Source organism: Pomacea canaliculata, linkage group LG11 (assembly GCF_003073045.1).
Source record: "Pomacea canaliculata isolate SZHN2017 linkage group LG11, ASM307304v1, whole genome shotgun sequence".
Classification (NCBI taxonomy): Eukaryota; Metazoa; Mollusca; class Gastropoda; order Architaenioglossa; family Ampullariidae; genus Pomacea; species Pomacea canaliculata.
The window spans coordinates 9,221,919-9,244,753 of record NC_037600.1 but is presented as its reverse complement, the minus strand read 5'-3'; the positions used below and the strand labels follow the sequence as shown (position 1 = coordinate 9,244,753).

The window sequence follows — 22,835 nt, the reverse complement described above, 5'->3', positions numbered from 1 at the left end:
CAGATTTGCCACCATTTTATTATATCTAGGACTCAAGAAGAGTCACCGGCGGGATCTGGACACCTTAGGAAACAAGAAGCTTTTTATTGAGTTTCCCTTGTTGCCCCCAAGGTAACGACTTACCCTCGCTTCATAACTGCGGCCCCAGACGATTGAATGAGACGTTTACGTCCAGACAATCACTCGGACCAGGCAGAAGGAGAGGTCAGAGGTCAGAAGTGATCTGGCTGAGTTACCAGATCAGTAGCACGATTACACAGAAAGTAGACTAAAAACACTCACACAACTAACAATAACCACAACTCGCGAATAGCTTTCATACACGCACACACGCATGCACACATACTCGCTCGAACACACATACATCACAAAAGATAAGCCCAGAGGTCAGAAATGTTCTGGCGGGGTTAGAGATACAAGACGGTATATTTTACGATCAGTAATAAAAGTAAAAAATAATAAAAAGTTTTTGAAATATATTCCCATAAAATAGCAGAAGTCATTCTGCTGCTAAGACACAGCTCAGGAGTACAGAGCTTCTTATCTCGACTTAGTCAGACCATTTGAACACAAACTACTTTTCTGCCAAAAACAAAAGACAAATAACGGAGACAAGTGATAACAGACTTTTTTTTAGGTTCCAGACTAAGCTGAAAGTTTTCAAGAATTTGAAAGACAGCCAGAATATTCTTGAAAAGAAAAAAAAACCAACTTGTAATCGAGCTGCAAAAGGCTTGAGGCTTGTTTTTTGTTTTTGTTTTTCTTGAAACATGAAGAAAATTGTGCCAACAAGTTCTCGAAATTCGTGGGTCGCGTGACAGCAAGCATGTAAACATGTCTGAACACCGCCTTCTCTTGGACACAAATATCTGCAGATCAACAGATTTCTGTCTTGGAGAACACTTTCGTGATGGCAAAAATGTTGCCATGGTTTCACTGCAGCAGAAGGAATAAGGAGTCTGTAATTACAATTGTGTCCTTGCTGCTAAAAAAAGAATGTTAATTTTGTTATTGACTTCTTATTGTATAGAAGTAATTAAATCTTCCTTTTCCTACAGGGGTTGAGTCTGTATCGTTTCCTCTATTCGATTATATACATATTTGCTTTAAATATGTACATATAATGAAAATGATCGTAAAACCCGCCTGTAGTAATTAATTGACTCTCAGATTGAAATGTCAGCGTGAAAGGTTAAAGTAACGAGTGTTGCTCCTTTTTTATCCAGCATCACAAAGGTCACGCTAAAAATAGCTCAACCAATGACCTCCAGCGATCATGCTGCACAGAGTTCAATCATGGACGTGTGTAGGTGGACTGCTGTCTGTCTGCCAAGACCAACGCTAAGCCTCTTGTGAAGTTCTCTGCTGTTAGTCTCGGCGAGCCTAAACAAAGACTGTGAATAAACCGGAAGCTTTGTAGTATAAAGCCTCGTTTTAGTAGTTAACTTGAAAAACATCGTCTGCCAGCAGTCCAGTAATACAGGTTCGTGGTTCAATCCTCGGTTTAAAAAAAAAAAACGATATTCTGGTCACGGAGGACAAAGATACCTTGTCTTGGTGAAAAGGCAAAACCCAGTTTGTGGCTCTCAACGAGGTTAACAGTCCAAAATGACAGTTCGCGGAAATTTCTGGAACAGACGATCGATATTGGGGTCAGGAAATTACGTAGAATTTTAGGGGGTAGCCTCCCTTCTTGCCTTGAAAGCGTCTAATGATGTCTGCTGCCGCGGAGTCTCGCGGAAGGCTTGAGGAGAAAAGTGTCGAAACTGGATGAATAAGGTTGCAGTTTGTAGGTTGTCTAGGAAACATTTCGTATTGGGATACTCAAACTTGTAATTAGCACATTGGGGGAGATCTGCTCCCCATGCTCACAAATTGATTAATGATGACGATGATGATGATGAGGAGGATGGAAAGGACCTTCATGCTCATGTAGGAGAGGGTATGAAACATTTATTGCAACACGATGTCTACATGATTAGCGCAGGACTGTCAAGCGAAGTTCAAAGGAACGGAAGCTGCGTTCAGCTGACATCAGGGTTAGCTAATTTGTGAGAGCTTTTCGGAATAAAATAAAATAAAAGTGAAATTACGGAATCAGAAGAGTGCAAATATTTCCCTTAGCGAACAGGATTGAAGCGGAGGCACAGGTCACACCCAGCTCAAGAACGGGCAGGCCAAGGCCAAGTGGGCTAAATAAAGGAGATGGGAAAATATTTTTTAATTTTTCGGGAATCTTGAAGAACAGCTAACGCATGTCAATGTCATCTTTAGAAAACAAAGCATGAAATCCTCTCTCGATGGAGCGATGAAGTCTCATCTTCAAAATGACGAAGATGTGGATGTGGTTGTGTAAGATGCAATAAATGTAATGCGTTTTTATTTATATTTATTTTTACTTATTTTAATATATTTATGAACACAAACGTACACGTACAAGATTAAAATTTTCATAATTCTTTACCATCTTCTTTTGTCACAGGCCTCGACCAACATTGAATACACGTGGGAATCTACAGCAGGAAGTCTCACTCCACCCTCCACCTCTGTGTGTGTGTTTCAGTGATTCTGTGAAAAAGCTTTCTCTAGATGGTGTGGATATATAATATATAATAGAATAGACACCTATATATATATATCTTAGAAAACAGTCCGCAGGCTAAAGTCTCTCTTCTCTCCCCCACCCGCCATCTCTCTGTTTGAATGATTATATGAGATTCCTCTCTATCGATATATAAACACACACACAAGCAAACAAACACACACAGAAGCTAAAGTCTTTCTTTTCTTCGCCCTTTCCTTTCTCTCTCGCTCGTCCGCTCTACTGAGAGTAATCTCCTCCTGACACTCCTTATTTATGGGTTTTGAGAGCACAGTTTCCACAAACCCCAGCAGACTGCAACATGGCTGCGGCTAGCTGCACAACGCATTCCTAGTTTTAAACACGGTTAAGCCTAGCAGCCACTTAGATAATCAGTTTTACAGAAACACAGTGCACCGCACAGTTGTAGAACTTTGTAAACTAAAACTGTTTAAAGGAGATGAAACCATTTTAGCCAGACTTTTATTCCCTGCAGCACAATTTTTTCGAATACGCTTGTGCAACGCATCTACATGGAATAGAAGCGAGTTTATTTTTAAAGGTGTTTCTAAATTAGCTTCTTTGGAACAGTTGAAAGTTCTAAAGACATGGTGTACAAGTAGCTACTGGGCATACATTTCCTTCTATCCTACCAGGAGACGACAGTGAGTCTGAAAAAAATTCTCCCAGAACAGGAAGTTAAAAAATATTAATATTCAACAATGTATTTGTGCAAAACAGAGATTGGGGATAGAGAAAAAGAGAGTGAAGAATAGAGGGGAGAAGTAGGTAAGAGCGAAAGAAAGACAGACGGGAAGGAACAAAACAGAAAGGAAGGAGAGAAAAAAGAAAGAATAAATGGAGGCAGAACGAAAGCAATAACGGGAAGCTAAGAAGAAAGGAAGGAAGAAATCTCCTTTCAACATCTCAACACCTAAACACATTTTAATCGACTGGCGCGACCGAGGAAGGAACTCGCGGCGTTCCGGTCTGCCAGAGTGCCGGAGCTGCCGAGTTATGGCGGGACTGGCACATCCGACATCTTAAGAGGGATCATGCTTTCGCCGCTGCGGATGAAAAAACTGACGATTTTTCTGACGTGAAGCGAAAAGCTGTCGAGGAGCGACCCGACGGGCCAAATCATTTGAAGGTCCATTAAAGGCTGTTTAACGATGTGCAAAGTCGCCCCACGACAGAGACATTTACGCGAGCAGACGCGTCGGCGAGAAGCTGGACTAAGCCAGGACTAGTTGGTGAGCTGCATTCATCCCTAGTTGGTGGTTTCCACGGGTCACTATTCGACTTGCTTGGCCATATACGAGTTTTAGACAGCCACGCCAAAACCAATCCACACCTGGCTTGTTGTTTTTGTTGTTGTTGCTGCTGTTGGTGTTGTTGTTCAATTCTTGACGCCACGTTACGAGTGGTTCACTCTAAGCACCGACAACCTAATTAACGATGATTACCGCTACAGAAAAGCTAGAGGTGATTAGCTGCCTTGCTTTAATCTCACGTATGGAGGAGTTAGGTCACCTTTACCATGTCCTTCTCTTAATTCTGGATCCGTGAGCAGCTGGCTCGTCGGGAGTCACGTGACCATGTGCTACGAGTCGAGTTTCTCATTATCTTTCCTTCGTCGAGAGCAAGAGGGGATGTGGGTTTAGAGAGCTATCCAAATGATGGGCCGAGCACTCCAGTCCAGAGCAAATGATTGAACATAGTTGCGTGGAGATTCTTGTTTTGGTGCAGCTTCTCTGAAACGCTTACAAATCTCTCTCTCCCTCCTCTACCTATCTATTTCTCCTCCTTCTCTATATACATTTTCTTCCTCTCTCCTCTCTCCTCTCTCTGTCCATTTCTTTTTTCTTTCTCTCTCTCTATATATTCTTCCTTCTATTTCTCATTATCCATTTCTCCCCCATCCCTCTCTTTCTCTCTCACTCTCTCCAGCAAACGAGCACAAGGTGCCAAAATATCCCTGTTTTCTGGAACTGCACTCTAACAGGTGTTGTTTATCTCACGAGACTTTGGCCGATGATGCCTTCTCCAACAGCCATTTTGCTAACAACCCCTGATCCTCTCCCCCTCCCCAAACACACTCAACATCTTTTCCTCGCCAGCCTGTCAGTTTTAACTGCGCGCTTACCACTTTTGATGGTCGTTATGTCAGTTTGATAATGTTTCTCCAAGACTCTTATATAATGGCTGCCAGATAGCCCAGCGATTTGTTTCTCGGGGTACTCGGTTTTTTTTTATCTTCATTTCATACCTGCAACCTCCACCTATAGAAGCGAAGTCGTAGGTGGAAACAACAGCATAACAAATATGTTAACCAACAAAATATATTCGCAGGTCAAGCTCACTTATATCTCCTTCATAAGGCGGACAAGACTCACTGGGTTTGTTGGCATAGTCTTGACTCAGAAGATGAGAGCATCGAGTCTGTCTCTGTTTTCATCTGGAGGTTTGCTACCTCCGAAGTAGCTAAAAATCTAGTCTCAAACTACTTCCGGTGGTTGTAGCTATGAAGAGAGGAGGAGTCGTTGCCCCGGGGCAAAGCGGTTTTGTCTCCGCAGTAAAAAAAAAATTGTTGTCTAGCATTCGTAAATATTTCTATATGTTAATTGACCACAAAGGTATCTTTTCCACCACTCCATGCCTACGGTTCCAGGGATCAAAATGTCTTCGGGGTTTTAAGAAGTTCATTTTACTACCTTAACAAGTTACTTCCCCTTGATTTTCCCTTTTGCCACCCGGGTTTAGAAGACTCCCATCATGACTAGTCCCAGATGGGAATGTCAAGAAAGCGTACCAAAACCAAGTTTTTAAAAAAATGTATCCTGTTCATAAAGATTATTTGTGGTAGCTTTGATACATAATGTTAATATGCTGATAATTTAAGTCAACGCAGTATTAACATATTAGATTATTAACATCGTTTCCATCCACAGCCTCATTATCAAGTTTTCCTTTGATATATAAACACTATTTTATATTTACTCTGTGTACATTTATTCACGTTTTATAAGAGGAAATGAGTGAAATGTTAATTGTGCATAATCTCAGTTTCTTTATACCCTTAAGGGTTGAATGAATAAAATGTCTAACATCCACAAACCAACCAACCGGAACCTCTTTACCTTTCATAACATGAATCAACATGAGGTTTGTTTAGTATTTTTGTCATGCTTATTTGTCTATTTGTTTGCACGTCTTTTTCATTTCACAGACGATCGTATTCAAAGGTAATTAAAACATACAATAGATTAGAGTTAAAATTTCGGTATAGCTATGAACCCGAAGCAAGACGTTGACCTCTGGGTTATCTCTCGACGGAGTCCGTTGGTGTTTCCGTTATTTCTGTTCAAGCTTTTCTTTTAATCTGTGGCTGGCACCGAGGTAGGACCTTGTCTCCGGGTCATAGCTACACTTCTGTTTGTTGACTTACCTTGGCCGTGGACTTGAAGATGTTTTCTTGGCTGGAGCTGGAGTCGGTCTTTGCTCCCAAAATGTCCAGATCGGTGCAACGGCTCACTCTGTTCGCCAGACCAACGCACTGACACGACGTTCCGAGACTCCGCTAGGGGACGCTGTGCGCCGTGCCAAGGTAACCAAGATGTCATAGACGGGGGCTGCGCACTGGAGGCGGCGGCGAGAGAGAGAGAGCCAGCGACGGTGACCACCGGAGCTGAGAAAGTGCTGCGAGAGCCGGCGCGCAGCCAGCTGCTGAGGCTGTTGCTGTTGGTGGTAGTGGTGATGATGCCATCGCCCCGCTACTACTGCCAGGGTCTTGCCAGTGTTGAGTATGGGTATGGGTATGCGCGAGGTTTAAAGAATCTCTCTTGTTCTTCCTCCATTCTACATTGCTCCTCTTTCAACACCCCTCTCTCTTTCTTACTACCCTACCCCCTCACACACCTACACACTTTGTACACTTCTTCAGCTTCCTCTCTCTCTCACACACACTCATTGTACCCTTCTTCATTTTCTTTTTCTTAAATTCTCTCTCTATCTATCTCTTCATATACAGTGATACCTCGGTTCTCGAACGCCTTGGTTTTCGACCAAATCGGTATTCGACCAGGAAATTCGAGAAAATTTTGTCTTGGAATCCGAACAAATATTTGGAACTCGAACATCCGAACGTCCGAGATGAGCCGAGTTGAGCCGAATGGCGTTCATTCAGCCAGAGATCTGTAGGGACCTACAGATCTCTGATTCGGCCCAGCGCGCCTTGCTTGCGTCATCAGTGTGAGTGCAGAGAGAGAGAGTGACGTTTTTGTGGAGAGAGTCATGAAATGTGTGCAAATTGGGCAGAAATCGCAAATTTTGTTGAACAACATCACCCTGATAAAGTGGTAGCAAATAGAGCAGTTAACATTTTAATGACAATGTTATGTCCACTTTCCGCAAAATTTTGCAAAGGAAAAAAAACAGCAAACAATTGACAAATTCTTCCGTAAAGAAATCAGACAAGCAACTGCAGAGCAAGATTCTGATTCTCCTCAGCAAAAGATACAGAGAACAGAAACACCCGAAGAGCAGTTACCCTCTGTTTTTATTGAAGAGGACTCCCCTTCAATACAATAACCATCCCCCTTCCCTCCTCCCTCCACATTCATTCCTCCTGCCATAAAGTTTGGTAGAGGTACAGTAAATGAAACACAATTTACTGTACTGTACAGTACATTTTATTTATTTTTTTTTTGTTTTAATAAATACACTTTTATTTCTTATTTCTTGTTGAGACTCATGTTTTTCTACATATTATATACAAATTAGGCCAGTAAATAGGCATTTTCTGGGGCTTGGAACGAATTAATCCAGTTTCCATTATTTCCTATGGGTTTCATTGCTTCGGTTCTCGAACAATTTGGTTCTCGACCGTCCTCCCGGAACGAATTATGTTCGAGAACCGAGGTATCACTGTATTGTATTTTTTCAATTTTCTTTCTCTCTCTCTCACAAGCCTACACAAGCAAAGATTTACCCTTCTTTATTTTCTTCTTTCTCTCACTCACTGTACCTGTCTTCGTTTTCCTCCCTCTGCATAACACATTGTGTCTATATTAATATCTTTCTCTATCTTATTCACACACACACACTTTATCTTTCTTTAGTTTTGCCTGTCCTTCTCTCTCAATAAAATTCGATTCCCTCCCTTTCTCTCTCTCTCTCAAACACATAGTTCCCTCCCTTTCTCTCTCTCAAACAAATCGTACCTCTATTTACTTTTATCTCTCTATTTCACACGCACACACAATGTATCTCTCTCTCTCCCTTCCCTTCTCTCCCCTTATTTCTCTCGCTTCTCTCTCCTTTAAAATTATCTCTAACATCAGTGTCTTAGGCTTTGTCATTGTCGCTTGTCATTAACCTGCATCATTAGTATGGTTTTATAGCCTGGGGTCTATTTGTCGTTTATCACCGCCTTGCCTGTCATTTGCATAGTTCATTGCCCTCGCCATCATCATTGGCATCGTCTCCCTTTCATTGTCCTCTGCTGCTGTGCCAGAGTGGTCGCTGGTGATTTCAAAATGTAGTTTCTGTGTTGCCGGAAGCTTGTTGCAGCCGCAGGGTATGAATCACCATGTCTTGTTAAACTATGGATTTGTACAGGTCAGACTGTCTGTCTGCCAAGACCAACGCTAAGCCTCTTGAGAAGTTCTCGCTGTTAGTCTCGGCGAGCCTAAACAAAAAATGTGAATAAACCGGAAGCTTTGTAGTCTCATGCCTCGTTTTAGTAATTAACTGGAAAAAATCGTCTGCCAGCAGTCCAGTAATACAAGTTCGTGGTCAAACTGACCACAGGTAACGGGGGAGACAACTGCAGCTAGGCGGCAGCAGGGAAGGAAGAGAGTGGGGCAGGGTTAGTAACCTCGCACGTGCTTTGTCCTCCATCATGTCTTATTTCTCTTTCCCGCCGACTTCAAAGCCGTGTTTTCAATGCAATCTGCTCGCCATGCTGAACGATTAACTTTTCGCTTGAACTTTCCTCACCAGTAAAATTGTATTCGCTCTCTCAAAGCTTTAAAAATATTTTTCATGGACATCAAACGCCAGGAGAAAAGATCAAGGTTATAATGGCTTGTCTCCTGCGCGCGTGTGTAGATGGGTGGATGGTTCTCAATTTTATATTTATTTATTTCTCTCATTACTTACTGGCTGCTCGTTGTTTGAGTTTTTTTGCTGTACCGTTCGGTCGACGGGTTAAATAGTTGGTTGCCCTCTCGGTTCTTCTATTTTCGTTTAAAGTTAAATGATAAAAGGTCATGGATATGGCTTCAAACATTTTGGTTGGCTGATGACAAACAGTGAACACATCAAGACACAGTTCTTTTATTCTCGTCTAGAGTTGGAAGATCAAAGGTCAAATATATGCCTTCGAAAATCTGACTGGCTGGTGATCATGTACCCTTTAGAAAAAAAAAAACAGGCTTCTTCCCGCTGCTGTTTTCAAGGCTGATGGTGAAGCAAGCGCACTCTGGCGTCTACAATTATTCCACTTCAAGTCATGCAGTTTTTATTATTTCTATGATGGCTTTTCAGAAGTGGTTAAAGTGGTACAAGAAGCTACAGCGCAAGTAAACCAAGAAAATATGATCCCAAAAAACTACTTACTAGTTTAGACATGAAAAAACAATTTAAGCAAACAGCTATCTTCACTTAACCATTTTCGAGAAATGTTCGCATAGCCTACTTATAGCCAAGAGGTCAGTTAAAGCAATATTTTATTGACAACAATGCTTTTCTTCCAAAAACACTACATGTCTTCAAGACAATTCCCAACAACTGAATATTTTGTCTGCATGGTCTAATCTACGAGAGAAGCAGAACCATTTTTATTAAACAGCATAGTCTTCTCACCCCAAAATTATTTTCATCAACAGGCCAGTCCCGTAACTCCCGAGGTATTTTTGTTTACAAAGCTCTGAGGACTCTAGGTGACAATCACACAATTATACCAAGATCGGCAAAGGAAAGTAGGCCATGTTTAATCTCAGGTCTCGCGAGAGGTCAACAAGAACAAGGAACTCTCTTTCTCTCCTTGAGATGACGCCTAATCGTCTTCCGGTGAAAGACTGCGCCCCCATCGATCCCTCCGGCAGCCTGCGTGCCAAGGGCAGACAATACAAAACATAAAGCAATTAGAGCGAGTCTCACACTTGTCTGCTCTTGGCTGTTCCTGCAACACCCGAAAAGGCGTTGTTAGGCGGCAGCCATCTTTTCGGAGAAAGATCATCACTGTTGCCCACAATCGATTAAACAAAGGTTCTACTGAGCTGCCCAAAAGGAATTACATTCATAATAAAAGAAGAGGATTGATATCATCATTCATCACTTTAGGAGGAAGCTGTATGCACTATACACACACACTGTCGTCTTCACGTCTAACCCTCACCATGTACTTTGAAGACGAATGCATTGACCACTATGCTTCAATTTAGTCATTTATTACCAATAGACTAACAGACCTTAGATAATGAACAGTTATCTATTGGATCTGACACGGAGCACAGATATCACCTTGATACTTCCCCAAGAACCTATCGTGATAACAATAAAGCGGGAAAAAAATCCTGGAAATCCTATCGACCTTATGAAACCAATTGGTTATCATTTCTTTTAATTTCGATTGACATCCGAATCATCAATATATAAAAACAAAGAAAATCTCCACAGGTTTGAGGCGGAAAAAAATACATGTATTATCAAGTACACCAGGACTTTATTTAAATAAGTCTGGTCAGGATTTAACGCCAACATCCAAAAAGGAAGACTTCTGGTCCACTGGCCCGGTTAAAGACAAAAAAAAATGAACATAAAGTAAAACAAAAGATGTCTGAGTTTCTTTAGTTATTTATAGCTCCGAGGTTCTCTTTTAATTCAAAGAAAAACCAAGGTTTGTGACCTATACACATTTTGTTTTCGAGAGAAATGTGGAAAAAAGACAATTGAAGTTATAAGATATTGTGTGTGGTCAATGTAGTGGTAGTTCAGTCTCAGAACACGTACAAACACAAGCTGGAAATTTGATTGATCACGTGACCAAGTCAGCACTCTATCAGAAACGTTACTTAGTATACAGACGTGTGTTGGAGGCGAGGACCTGTGCTGGGGCCGCAAGATCAGGGACTGTGAATGAATGAAAGGAAATTTCGATCGGATTCTTTTTGTGACCAGTTGCTAGCTACTAAACACGTGGGAAGGTCGATAGTTTTCGACAGCTAAAAACCTCTCTACCCCACCCCACCTCCACCACAACTTCCCCAACCACTGCTCTCTACTCCCAACCCACTGCAACTAGAAGGATCACGTGACTGAAAACGATAAAACGAGTGAGAATTTTGCAGAAAGCAGAAAAGCGCTTCACAGGTCGCCGGCAAAGACCTCCCTTGATGTCCCTGCGGGCATCGATGTGGGAGTGGGAACACTTGCTCCTACACGGAACGGGAGGGGCAGCACAGTTTGAAAGAGAGAGTAGACGATCCCCCTCCTAAGCATCCCTTCTCCCCCTCCATCCGTCTACGCCTGTGGCGGTGCTGATGAAGAAGGGGTAACTCGTGGCCCTAAGGAAACAAGAGGAACGAAAGGACAAGCGGCTTGTTTCCAAAATTATAAGGCGGTGTCCAGACGCCGTGGTTATAAAGCGGTGGGTAAGTTGCCCTCGGATAAAGAACCATGAAGTAGTATCCGCGGGGTCTGGACATTGCTTTATAACTTCGGAAAAAACACTTTTCTTTGAGTTTCAAAGTTTTGCCCTGGAGGGAAAAGAATTGCTCTTGCTTTACAAGTACGGCTTCTGGAGGATGGGTGAGCAGAGCTCAGGTTCTTCAAGACGACATCACAGGAGTAACCCCGACCCTCACTTTTTTGGAGGAGGGGTAGGAATGAGAGGGATGGGAAAATTGTGAAAGTTGGTTTGTTTGGGGTTTTTTTCTTGTTTTGGTTTTTTTTTTAACGCCCAGACTGCAGCTAAGACTTCATCGTGAAAATGCTACACTTTTAAACAGATGTCACGTGCACGGATGCAGGCAGTCGGTGGTACTGGTGGAAAGTTGATGTAAAGCGATGTGGAGGTGCAAACAGTCTGATGCAGGCATGAACAAACCAGAAGAATGGAAACTTCCCAACAACAACAAAATCACAGAGTGGTCCTCTCGAGCCATTTAGGAAAAGGAACATCACTCTCCAAAATATCTGTTCCTGCACTTTGTGGCAAAACGGATTCCTCCACTGTCTCAGTCCAGTCCTTCCTCTCTGTCTATCTTCATTCTCCCCTCGAACTATCTCCCACTCACAGGTTCATCAACGTTTCGTCTTAATTGTGTTTCATACAAAGCTCTTGGCGGGGTGTCTCAATATCCGTCTCGCCCACTTACAAGTCTGTAGCTGTCATTTTCGCGTGGCGGCGTCCTTTGATGCCATCGCAACACTCATCTAACTTCATCTGTTCCAGCAGCCGCGTGGCCAGCTCTCTCCAATGATTTAATTAACACAGTTACTTTCGTCCTACCGCAGGCTGCATGAACATCAGTGCCACTGTCTCGATGTTCTTTAGTCTTTTGGGGATTTTTGGCTTTTGCTCTTTGGATACACGTGGCTATGTGCGTGAAGTTCATTCACAAGATCACCTACGTTCGCGAGTTCGGGCTCTGTTGTCTAAGACCCACGTGCATGACCCTGAGTGTACCTGCGATCCTTTGAAAGTGGCTCGAGCTGCTCAACCCTGCTCTCTATATTAGCTCTGTTTGCATTTCTCCCACCATCTTGCCGCCTGAAGTTTCCATAACATGCGTTTGGCGTGTGTTTCCGGTGTATTTTGAAAGTAGATCCGAGTTAATAATAATAAATGCAAAATTTGTAAAGCGCATACTCGCACTCCTAACGAGCATGCTCTTAGAACGAACCATGGACAGCATACAAAGGACACGAAAACAAACAAATAACATACTAGCTATAAAAGAATAAACAACTGTACTAAACGAAGAATAAAATCAAATGCAAAAACAACAAAGAGGAACTAAATAACAAGAACAAGAGCTGAGAGTAACATGATATTACAAAAGGAAGTGTGACAAAGGACTAGCATTATGGGAAAGGATGTTAGGAGTAATGTTCACGGAAGAGATGCGTTTCCGGTGCACGTTTATAGGATTCAATAGTGGGTAGGTGGCGGATATGGCAAGGGAGAGAGTTACATTGTTTCGCTGGACAATAACTAAAAATCATGTCGCCATGTTGTTGTTGTTGTTGTTGTTGTTGTTGTTGTTGTTGTTGTTGTTGTTGTTGTTGTTGTTGTTCTGGTGACAGGAAGAGTTAGGAGACGATCGTCAGACGAGGAGCAGAGTTGTCTAGCTTGGATGTAAGGGAAGAGCAGTTGAGAGAAATAATCAGGGCAGGTGGCAGCAAAGAAATTAAAACACAGCACGGACAGTTTGTAGTGGATGCCAGAACAGATGGGAAGCCAGGGCAGACAACGAAGGAGAAGTGGTCACGTGTCCTGCAATAAGCACCAGACTTACAGTAGAGGGGGGGGGGGAGAGAATTGGTGTTTTACGCCGTGTCAGCTACTAAGGCTATATTACGGCAAGCAGCCAGCCCTGTAAACAGATGCCACTTGCAGAGAAAGAACAGCGTGCCCGAGACGAGAAATGAACTCTGGGCAGCCAACCTTCACTGTATTGGTGACAGGCGCTAACAGCGCTAACCGTTGCGCCACCGGACCGCTCTGTACAGTAGAGTTCTGTACTTTCTGGATTTGAATTCGTGTACGTTGCATGTTGTGCTGACCAAAGTCCTTCTCTTTGGGAGGTGGATACTCAAATCTTAGGAAATGGCATCTTGGTTAAGCTTTATCGAGTCACTAGAAAACAATTTTCACCCTACTCGACCTTTAACTAACCAACAGTGTAATTAATTTTTCAGACGCGTTTGCTCGGCCACTGTTTGGGAGAAAAGTGCTGCTTAATAATTTATGAATACGTGTATTTAGCGTTTTTAGTGAGCTTAAGAGTTTCAAATTTTGTCGGATTTTTATATTTCTGAGGTGAACTAAATTTACCGTCTTCCTGAATGGCCTACCAATCAGTTTTGACAGAGTGGCATAACAAAATAGTTATTCTAGGATTCTCTTCCTTGTGTCGCAGTTTTTAATACGGATAGTATAGAGAAAGATAATGGAGGAGTCCACGGCTAAGGAGCAGTGAACGCAAGTGGTTCAGCGTGTCTAAGAACCGATTCCCCCGCTTCTGCCGCCTTCCCATCCCTGGAAAATCAAGTAGCAGTATATTGAGTGAGTGGTGAGTAGGCAGATTTTCCAGCCACAGGTTTTAGCGGGCATCGAGTACACAGCCGTCTGCTTCACTGAGTGCAGTAACTATGGAGATTCTTTTGAAGCACGTGTGGTCTTGAAAAACGAAGTCTTGCATCTCCCCGCTCTCAAGTTCAAGTCGACTTCGCTGTTTGGACTACACAGTCAACTTGCCACTTGAAACCAACTTAAGACTCATTTAACAAATACTCCAAGATGACAGGCAACCCTCTTGAAATTTGCAAACTCGTTTGATCTCCGACTCTATCGCAAATTTACATATTTGTCCCATTATTCAAACAATATTATGCCTGTCTCAGGATCGGTTTTCATTATACTTTTCTTGCTTCAACATTTTTCTGTGATTCTGTCCTTTTTTTTTTAATCTATCACTGCCAGCTCTGTCGGCTTGCTCCATGCTTTTGATCTACTTGCCTCTACGATTGCCCTGGCTTTGTGATGTACGCTGGCTTCGATGTGTTTTCTTTGGTAATACCTACAAAAGCTGGATATTAATCATCTCTTACCAGACAGCAGAGGCATCCATCAGCTTCTATGCGATCAGCCCATGGTCATCTTGGATTCTGGAATGTTTTCACACGCAACCCAGCCCTAGCAAAATGCACTGCGATGCTAAAAATAAATAAATAAATAAAAGAATAAAAATAAAAGAAGTCGTATATTTATTGTGATTATAGTCTTTACTAAATTTTTACTATTTTTCACACGCAACCCAGCCCTGGCAAAATGCATTGCGGTGCTAAAAATAAAATAAAATAAAAATTAAAGAAGTAAGTAGTATATTTATTGCGATTATAGTCTTGACTAAATTTTGAGGTCTGGGATAAATTTCGTCTGTAATTTCCTCTGGAGTTTAATGATAATCACCGAGTTCCTCATACAGGAAGCACTTCCCAGATCAAGAAATTGGAAGCCGGAAATAACCTCATCAACGACGAGTAACTACTTTTTGAAAAAAGTAAGACGTGTCGAACGGAAAACAAGTAGTCGGTCCTAAACGGCGCCATATTGTCTTCTGGCGGGCAGGCAACTGGACTGACACCAGAATAGCTAGAGAATGAAACCTGAGGTAAAGAGAATGAGATGTTAAGAATCGCCACCCGGTCTAGGAACCGACCTGACTACTAATTTTGATGTATGTGCTTAGAAAGCTGAAAATGCGTGAGTGCTTGAAAGGGAGTGTTGGGATAGGATGTGGGTTGGTGAGACGGAAAGAGGGATTGAATGTTACAGAGAGAAAATGGAAGAGAGTGTGAAAGAGAGAGATTCTCTATACGAGTGTGAGAGGGTTAGGGTTAACCACCGAATCCTGGAGCTACGCAAATTGCCGAATAGTACACTGTCAACACAAAAATGTAGACTATGCGAGTACAAACTGTACACTATTACAAAGCTGTACAGTTCGCCAATTCAAACTGCAGACTGCCAAATCCAAACTGTATACTATGTTATCACCCGTTTCCCCTAACGTTCGCGCCTCGCGTTATGCACATCCTCACCTGCCCACCTGTTCACCCGTCCATCAACCACCATGCCCGCGACTGTTCACGGATTTCACTACTGTCACGTGCCTTCATAGAATCTGTAGCATAAATACGATAGTTCAGTCTTTTGACACACTAACATGCGCCACGTTTAGCCAACTTCTGTTTGTCTCTCGTCTCCCACAGAAGCAAGCATGAAGTGCAGCTTTTAACATTAAACCGGATGATGACAGCTTGGTTAAATAATCTGTTGTAGAAGTACTAACTCCATCAATAATAATAATAATAGTAGTAGTAGTAGTAACAATGACAATGGTTAAAAAAAAATTCTGCGATTTCCCCCAAATCTTGGTTTGAAGGAAAGTGTTTCGCGAAAGGGGGAGACGAGAGGGTCAATTTTCCTGACTGAAATAAAAATTGTCGCAAACGGCCAGATTAGTTTTTAAATCACCGCTTTCGCAAGTGGAATTCGAGTGGCCCTCACTGTAGAGCATACAGTAGTTCCATCATAACTTCATCCTTCCCCAAGTCCTTCCCCACCCCTTCACCCACCCATCCCCCCAAATTAAAAAAAAAACGGGAAAGTCTTTTTCTGAATTTGTTTTATGCCTGCCTATGAAGTTTTGTCACGTTCAAGAGCTAAGCCTGAACTTATTTAAACCCTCGAAGAATCTCTCCTGGGACCTTAGATACACACCGACATGTTTGCTCATTGCAACACGAAGCGGTCAGCGTGAAGTCTGCCCCTGCCTCAGAAACTGATTACGTAATTTCCTGTCGTCTCAGTGGCTAATGTTCACGTGATCTACGTTTTAAATAAGCTTTGTATTATTCACGACAACCTTCACTCACCAAACTTCTCCTGTTGTCTCTGACACAAGGCGTTCACAGGTTGATGAACACAAGAGTTCATATGCAAAAGAGGACAACCTGGTTAGTCTCCCTCGTCAGCGCTGGATCACGTGACGTGAGTCCTGTGCATTAGCAAAGTTGGCAAAACAATAGAACACAGACAAAAGGAGTGTGGTGGAGGAAAAGGATGGCTGTGAAGAGGAGAATGGTGAGAAAAAAATATCCGAGACGAAGGGAAGTGTGACATTTGGCGAGAGACATATTAGGACTAGCACTGACGAGTATTTGTTTTAATAAATTCTTTAAAGGGCGACAATATGTAGGTGTTTGTCACACCACTGACTTTGCCTTTCGAAAGAAAATGCAAACTTTTAACACCCATGCAGAGTGGCTCAGACATTTCTTCGCCTGGGGGCGAGGGGTCACAGCCTCTTGATTACAATCGTGTCCCCGACCTTTTCCGTCCGACAGACACTGGAGGACTGCTCTCCCCTTACCCATGACCTATTCCTCGATCACGTGTCTGCGGGATTTGAAAAGGTCATAGTTGTGACCTTTCAAACTATGGTCATTCATGAGTAGCGGGTCAGTCGCAGCACAGTATTAACTCCACCATTTTAAACTGTTTGACCAACTTTTTAGAAAATGTAAATTTCAACAGGTGTGGGTTACTTTTACAGAAAGAACTACTTTTCCAGGAAAACTGTTTAATTAAAAACAAATCGTTGAAACATAACACAAAAAAGTATGCTACTACGTTTTGAATTCATTAACAAGTGAACAACAGTAGCAGACTACTCATTATTGCATAGTCCTTTGTTGCCTGACTTACTTTAAATGCAATATTTATTTCATTGTGCTCGTGAAATCTGTTAAACGTTCTTGATTTTTTATGTCTTACTATAGTTTTGATCTGCTGACTACGACGGATCCACTCGGTCGTTGTCAAGCTCATATTTTTATACTTCTATACCAGGGCTCACATTCGCGCTTAGCACCATTTTGGAAATAAATTGTTCATCCAGTGCTGCGTCGTTGCTGGTGACGAGGACTTGGTGGTGTTCACAAGTAAATCGCAGTTAGGTTGGTATTTTTTTCGGGGGGAAGGGTGGAGGAGGGATTTGGTGTTTTGCGTCGAGCCAGCAACTAAGGCTATATCACAGCAAGGCAGCCAGCCTTGTAAACAGATGCCACAATCTGAGAAAGAACAGCGAGCCCGAGACGAGAACCGAACGCAGGACAGCCAACCTTCACTGTATTGGTGACATGCGCTAACAGGACTGCCCATGAGGAGGCGGGCGGGAAGACAAATTACATGTGTGCAATGTGAGAGAAGAGGAGAAGACTTGAAGTACAGTGTCAACACTTCAGGTTTCCGGTCTCTCTGGCCTGGTAAGGTCAAAACTTGCTGGACCGACTTTGTAGCCTCGACTCTGGACTGAGTGCTGCAGCATGATCGATGTCTTGAGCCCACTGCGCCCATGGCCATCACGGCCCACGACATGCAAATGGACTCCTGGATTCTGACTGGCAAAGCTCGCGAGACTATCTCAACGACAGCACAACCTGGCAGCGACGACTACTCACTCTTCCGGGAAAGTCAGAATGTGCCAATCCCCTTCGGACCGTGTCATCGCGCACCCACATTGCAGACGATGCGCGTGCTGCGTATTGGGACTTGGCGTGGACACATGCACACGCGCGCGGACACACACACACTCGGGCGCGCTTTTACCGAATCTTGAAAATCTCCTGATTTTTTTTTTTTTCTTTTTGTTGCTGCCAGAAAAGCTGTTCCGAGTCCTCAAAAATCTCTGTAGCAATGCCTTGCCGGTTGACAACTATAGCCTCGATTTCGCTGCCTTTCTTCGAGAGATGAATGACTCCTGTAAGGTGCAGCACAAGCTCACTCGCTGAGAGACAAACATTAGAAAGGATTTTTTTTTTTTAATGTCTCTCTATCCCCAGAATAGAAGCCAATTCCCCACCAGCGTTTTTGATGACCCCGATTATCTCCCCATTCTCAGAGTTAAAGCCAGTTTTACGCCAGTTCCCACATCGCTGTCACTTCCGTTGCTATTTCTTCACTTTTTTAATCCTTCCTTCTGTCTGATCTGTGTCTCTTTTGAACTTCTTCATACCTGCCGTCTTGGACTTCAGTTTCTGCAAAAAAAATAACAAGCGCTTTAAAAAAAAAATTCGTGTTGAGAACTTGGTTACCGGAAAAAATAACTTTAAACGTCAATCTTTCAGTCATTCCCATTCTATCATCATTTAATTGATTAATGTTTGACTGGTTCCCACGGGAGAAAAAAAGACTTAAATTTAAAAAATCAACCTTAACAGTATTTCGTCAATAAGCAAACAAAAATCCTACACAGAAGCAAACATTTCCATCTCTCTCACACACACAGACATATTCAGAAAACGAATGAAACTTTTTTCTTAAATGCTAATCATGCCCAATGTAAGCGGATGGACCCTACCCCAACCACCACCAACCTCATGGCCAGGAAACGCGTTAATTACTTCCCTTATCCAGTCCGGCTTCATGTCGCGCTGTGACCAAAAAAATGGCTCCTTCGCCACTTGGGTCGACTCCTGCCTTGTTCCCGCGCAATGGCCACAACCGTTTTTGCACGGCGCCTCAAGTGTGCGCGGTCCTCTCGACAGGCAGCCTTGGAAAACGAACGACTGACGAGGGTCGGTCGAGAGCAAGCCCCTACTTGGCATGCCAGTAGCATCCTGATGCAGCTCACTTTAAGTGGCGAACTGGTCGTGGTCTCGTCTAGTCTTCAGCAGTTCGTCCTTTTTTAGTTTCTGACAATGACAGTTTGGGTTTTTCGGGGGTGTTGCTTTTTTTGCAATTCCTAAAATGATACAGTTCTGCTGCTTGCGTTTTTCTTTATAGTCCAATCGGCGACGGTGAAATTACTGTGTATTAACACCTCCTTTCTATGCTTTTTTCTTTTTTCTGACCACTGTTTGATGTTTGTTCCCCAGGTTTTCTTTCACCTCGATGACGTCCTCCTTTCACGTACCCCGAAAGACTGTCTTCGAGAAAGGTGTCGTGTCGAGCGACATGGCCGAATTAAGTCAGTTTTCATCGCTTGACGGTAGCGAGAAGAAGTTCCTAGGGGTTCCACCAGGGTGTCGACCGCGTTCCGTATGAACTGATTTGTGTTCCTTGCAAGCGATTCGGAACAGTCGCCTGAAGCATTTTGTTTTCGAATATTCGTCTAGGTTAGCCAGGTCCCCGTTTCACAGCATAACGGGAACGCCTAGAGACTTCGATAGCTTGTACAGCTGTCCCACTGGCGTACACTAACACAAACAATAGATGCTGCAGCTGCGCTTACCGCGATGAAGAAAAATATAAACTATGGCGCTGGAGGAAAAGGAGCTGAAATGAGTCAGTATGTCATGGACCTTACAATTCGCCCTTCCAGGTCACCCTACATCAATGATCTTGGCGGGTGGTTCCAATAATATCTAGCTGGTTACAACCACAATGTTTATCTTGAGTCCTGAGGGAAAAACTAAGAGCTAGGGATGAAAGCAGTTGAATGTGATGCCAATCAACACCAACAATCCATGTCTGCAATGTGAACGTTTTCTGGCAGCTAACCAGTGACAGCAGCCAGAGTCACTTACCCTGGCTCTGCTTTTGCAGTGCAGCCGTTCTATTAATCCTCAAACTAATTCTTTCTATAGTGTCTGTTGGTGCCATTAACAACCCCATACAAGCCTAAGCCTGAAACATGCTGACCTTGACACTACAAAATCAACTTAAAAACAAGTAGGGTTGTTTGAAGTACACACCCCCTCACCTTTCCTTTTCCACTTTTTTGTTCTGAGTCACCACTTGAAGCTGGTACATCCATTGCATCAAAATCGAAGTCCGAGTCATCAGCCTCTTCCTGATTTCCATCTTTGCCTTTACCATCAGCATCATTCTCTGCATCTTCTTCAGACTCCTCCCCATCAATTAAAAAATCTCCCTCTGTAACAAGAAGCAGAATGTAACACTTAAATGATTAAACAAACTTTGCATTCTAAGAAATATATCTAGAATGTGACCACTGCAATGATGGCATGCCAAACTCAAACAACCTGCTAATGAGTTAGCAAATTCAAACCTTCCTGGTATTGTAGTTTCTTACTAGATGCTGTGGTATTAACATTTTTGTTAAGCATGAATGCTAAGACATGCAATCTATAACTGATGTGCAACAGACCAGCAGCTTGGACAATGAAGAACAAACTCAAGCCAGGCACAGGGCTCTTCACATACCTGGATACAAATCACTCATGTCATCCTCCAGCTGGTCCTCATCACTTTCGGAATCTAACTGCCAGAATTTACTCTTCCGAGGTTGATCAATGTCATCGGAAGTGGAATCTTCGCGAATACGTTTCTTCCCTCTTGGGCGGAAAGTCTCACCTGTTTCTTGACACTTCTTCCCTGAAAATGGCAGACCATTCACAACTGGTTAACGACCTCTTATCATAACCACCAATCCTATAAAATCCAAATAAAATTGTAACCATGATTGCTCCATTGTGGACACTCTGCTTTCACATGGAGCCAGTGATGTCTTTAAACAAAATAAAGCTCTGTTGCAATTACTTGCCTATTTCAGACAAAGAAACTTCCTACTAAGGTATTTCCTGTAACTGATCTTTTTCTTCTCTCTTGTTGCACTGTGACATATACCTCCCTCAAAACATTTCCATTCATCTGTCTTAAAGGTCTACTATGATATTTTGTTTACTTCTCAGTAGACCTTTAAGATCTCATATGTTCATAGTAAACCTTTAAGACCCCTTAAGATGTCTACAATATGTCTATATTAGGCTTTAAGGCAAAAATGCATAAGCTTCTAAAGGTATATCCTTAGATTGTGAATGCCATCTTGACTTACACCTTTCCAAGGCTCGCCGATATCGTTTTCCAGTTACATGTCTCTCAACATCAACAGGATTTCGTGTCACATGCCGAAAGGTTAACATACAGAACAACTTATTCCTGGACAGAAAATATCACAAACATGTCATTATATTGACTATTATCATAAAGAGGAAGCCAATCTGGGTGGAGATGGGGAGATGATTTCCTGGGCTGATCTTTGTTTTACTAAAATAGCTGACTGGTGTTCAGTGTTTCATTGCTTAATTACTATGATTTAAAATTTTAATTTTAAAGTTAGAGGAGCTTGGAAGTGACTATAATCTGGAGTGATTATGGATCTTATGAAGGTATTTGCCTGTATCTGTTATTTGTATTCATGCTTTGATTAGCAGTGTATAGAGGATAGCAGCAGGGGGAGGGGGCAAACTCCATGCTGACAATGAACAATGCTCACATTCTTGTACACATCCTCAGTATCTTTTTGAGGGGGTAGCTTTCCCCCTTGTTCCTACACCACTGAATTTTAAGTATGAGAATTTTAATTTGATGTTTTTACAGATGCATTGTTTTGTAGGAGAACACTTGAAAAGCACATGCTCTACAAAGCTGTTTGCAAAATTTGTTCCAATTCAATGCCTTCTACCTTCAATTTATCATAATTTTTAATTTAATATTGTGCACTGTTGTAGTAAAACCACATGGTTTTACATTTTTGTAATCATTAACTATACTGCCATCAGATGATAATTTTAGATATTTTATGTATAAATATTGAATAATCAAATTATCTAATGCACAGGTGTACACACATAAACAAGCGTGCATGTGCATCCACACATACACTAACACAAACAGATGTCAAGTGGAGGCAGTAAAATGACACAGATTCCACCATCTTATCTACTGAGATAACTGTATATAGTAATGACATGCTGATGATATATCTAATATTAATAATGGCTAATGAGAACAAGTGTTTAAGGACCTACTTGTGTCCTTTTTTATCGCTTGGGACCAAGTGTGGTTTGTGTGCATCATAGTCATATTCTCTCTCTTGCTGTGCCCTTAGAAATTTTTTCCCTTGGACAAAACTGAGGATGACATCTTTTCGTGCTGGCATCTCATGACCCGTCAAACAACAACACACCTGAAGAATATAATTTATTTGATCAGTCAGGTTTTTTTTTAAAAAACTGTGTGAGAATGAGATAGAGAGAGAAAGCATTTCTAAGTGAGATTGAATGTGGTTCTCCTCATCACATCAAAGAATATAATGATAATGATGACGACCAATAAGTTCAGCATGCCTTGGGTGTGTGTGTGTGTGTGTGCGCGCGTGCGTGAGCCTTTACATGTGTATTTACGAGACATAGAAAGTAATCGTATATGAATGTATAAATAAAGACCTATAACAATCTATGTAGACAAATAGCACTGTTAGATGCCATTTGCATTCTTCTTGATGGTAAACAGACTCACACAGACGGCTCTGCACAAGTCGTATCATTCACATAAATAAACATCCCGTTTCTTTTCAATACCTTGTGTGATTCTCTATTCATTCTCAGCTCTGGGTATTGCTTCAGTAAGAGTTCTACATCCCCAGGTATCGTTGTTTCCACGTGCGTACTTTCGGAGGCCGCCATTTTTAAGTGTCTGCTACTTCCTCTT

At 42.3% G+C, this 22,835-nt stretch overlaps 2 protein-coding genes across 4 annotated transcripts in view; both read right to left on the bottom strand.

Annotated features, from left to right (window-relative positions):
* Nucleotides 1–6,407, bottom strand: part of LOC112575815 (G protein alpha i subunit-like) — a 55,416-nt gene extending 49,009 nt beyond the window's left edge. For both annotated transcript variants that reach the window (XM_025257847.1, XM_025257849.1), the window contains exon 1: nt 6,030–6,407. The gene's annotated coding sequence lies outside the window, so the exon portion shown is untranslated. The remainder of the gene's footprint in view (nt 1–6,029) is intronic.
* An 11,777-nt stretch (nt 6,408–18,184) lies between these two features.
* Nucleotides 18,185–22,825, bottom strand: LOC112576070 (surfeit locus protein 2-like). Of its 2 annotated transcripts, none has more exons than XM_025258301.1 (6): nt 22,706–22,825; nt 22,154–22,311; nt 21,178–21,281; nt 20,547–20,717; nt 20,075–20,255; nt 18,185–18,415 (listed from the first exon to the last, which is right to left on the bottom strand). In XM_025258301.1, the coding sequence occupies exons 1-6, from the start codon at nt 22,808–22,810 to the stop codon at nt 18,409–18,411; spliced, it is 726 nt and encodes a 241-aa protein (XP_025114086.1). In that variant the 5' UTR covers nt 22,811–22,825; the 3' UTR covers nt 18,185–18,408. The 2 variants fall into 2 exon arrangements, with proteins under 2 accessions (XP_025114086.1, XP_025114085.1); XM_025258300.1 differs by having other exon boundaries at nt 20,083–20,255.
* Nucleotides 22,826–22,835: the final 10 nt, after the last annotated feature.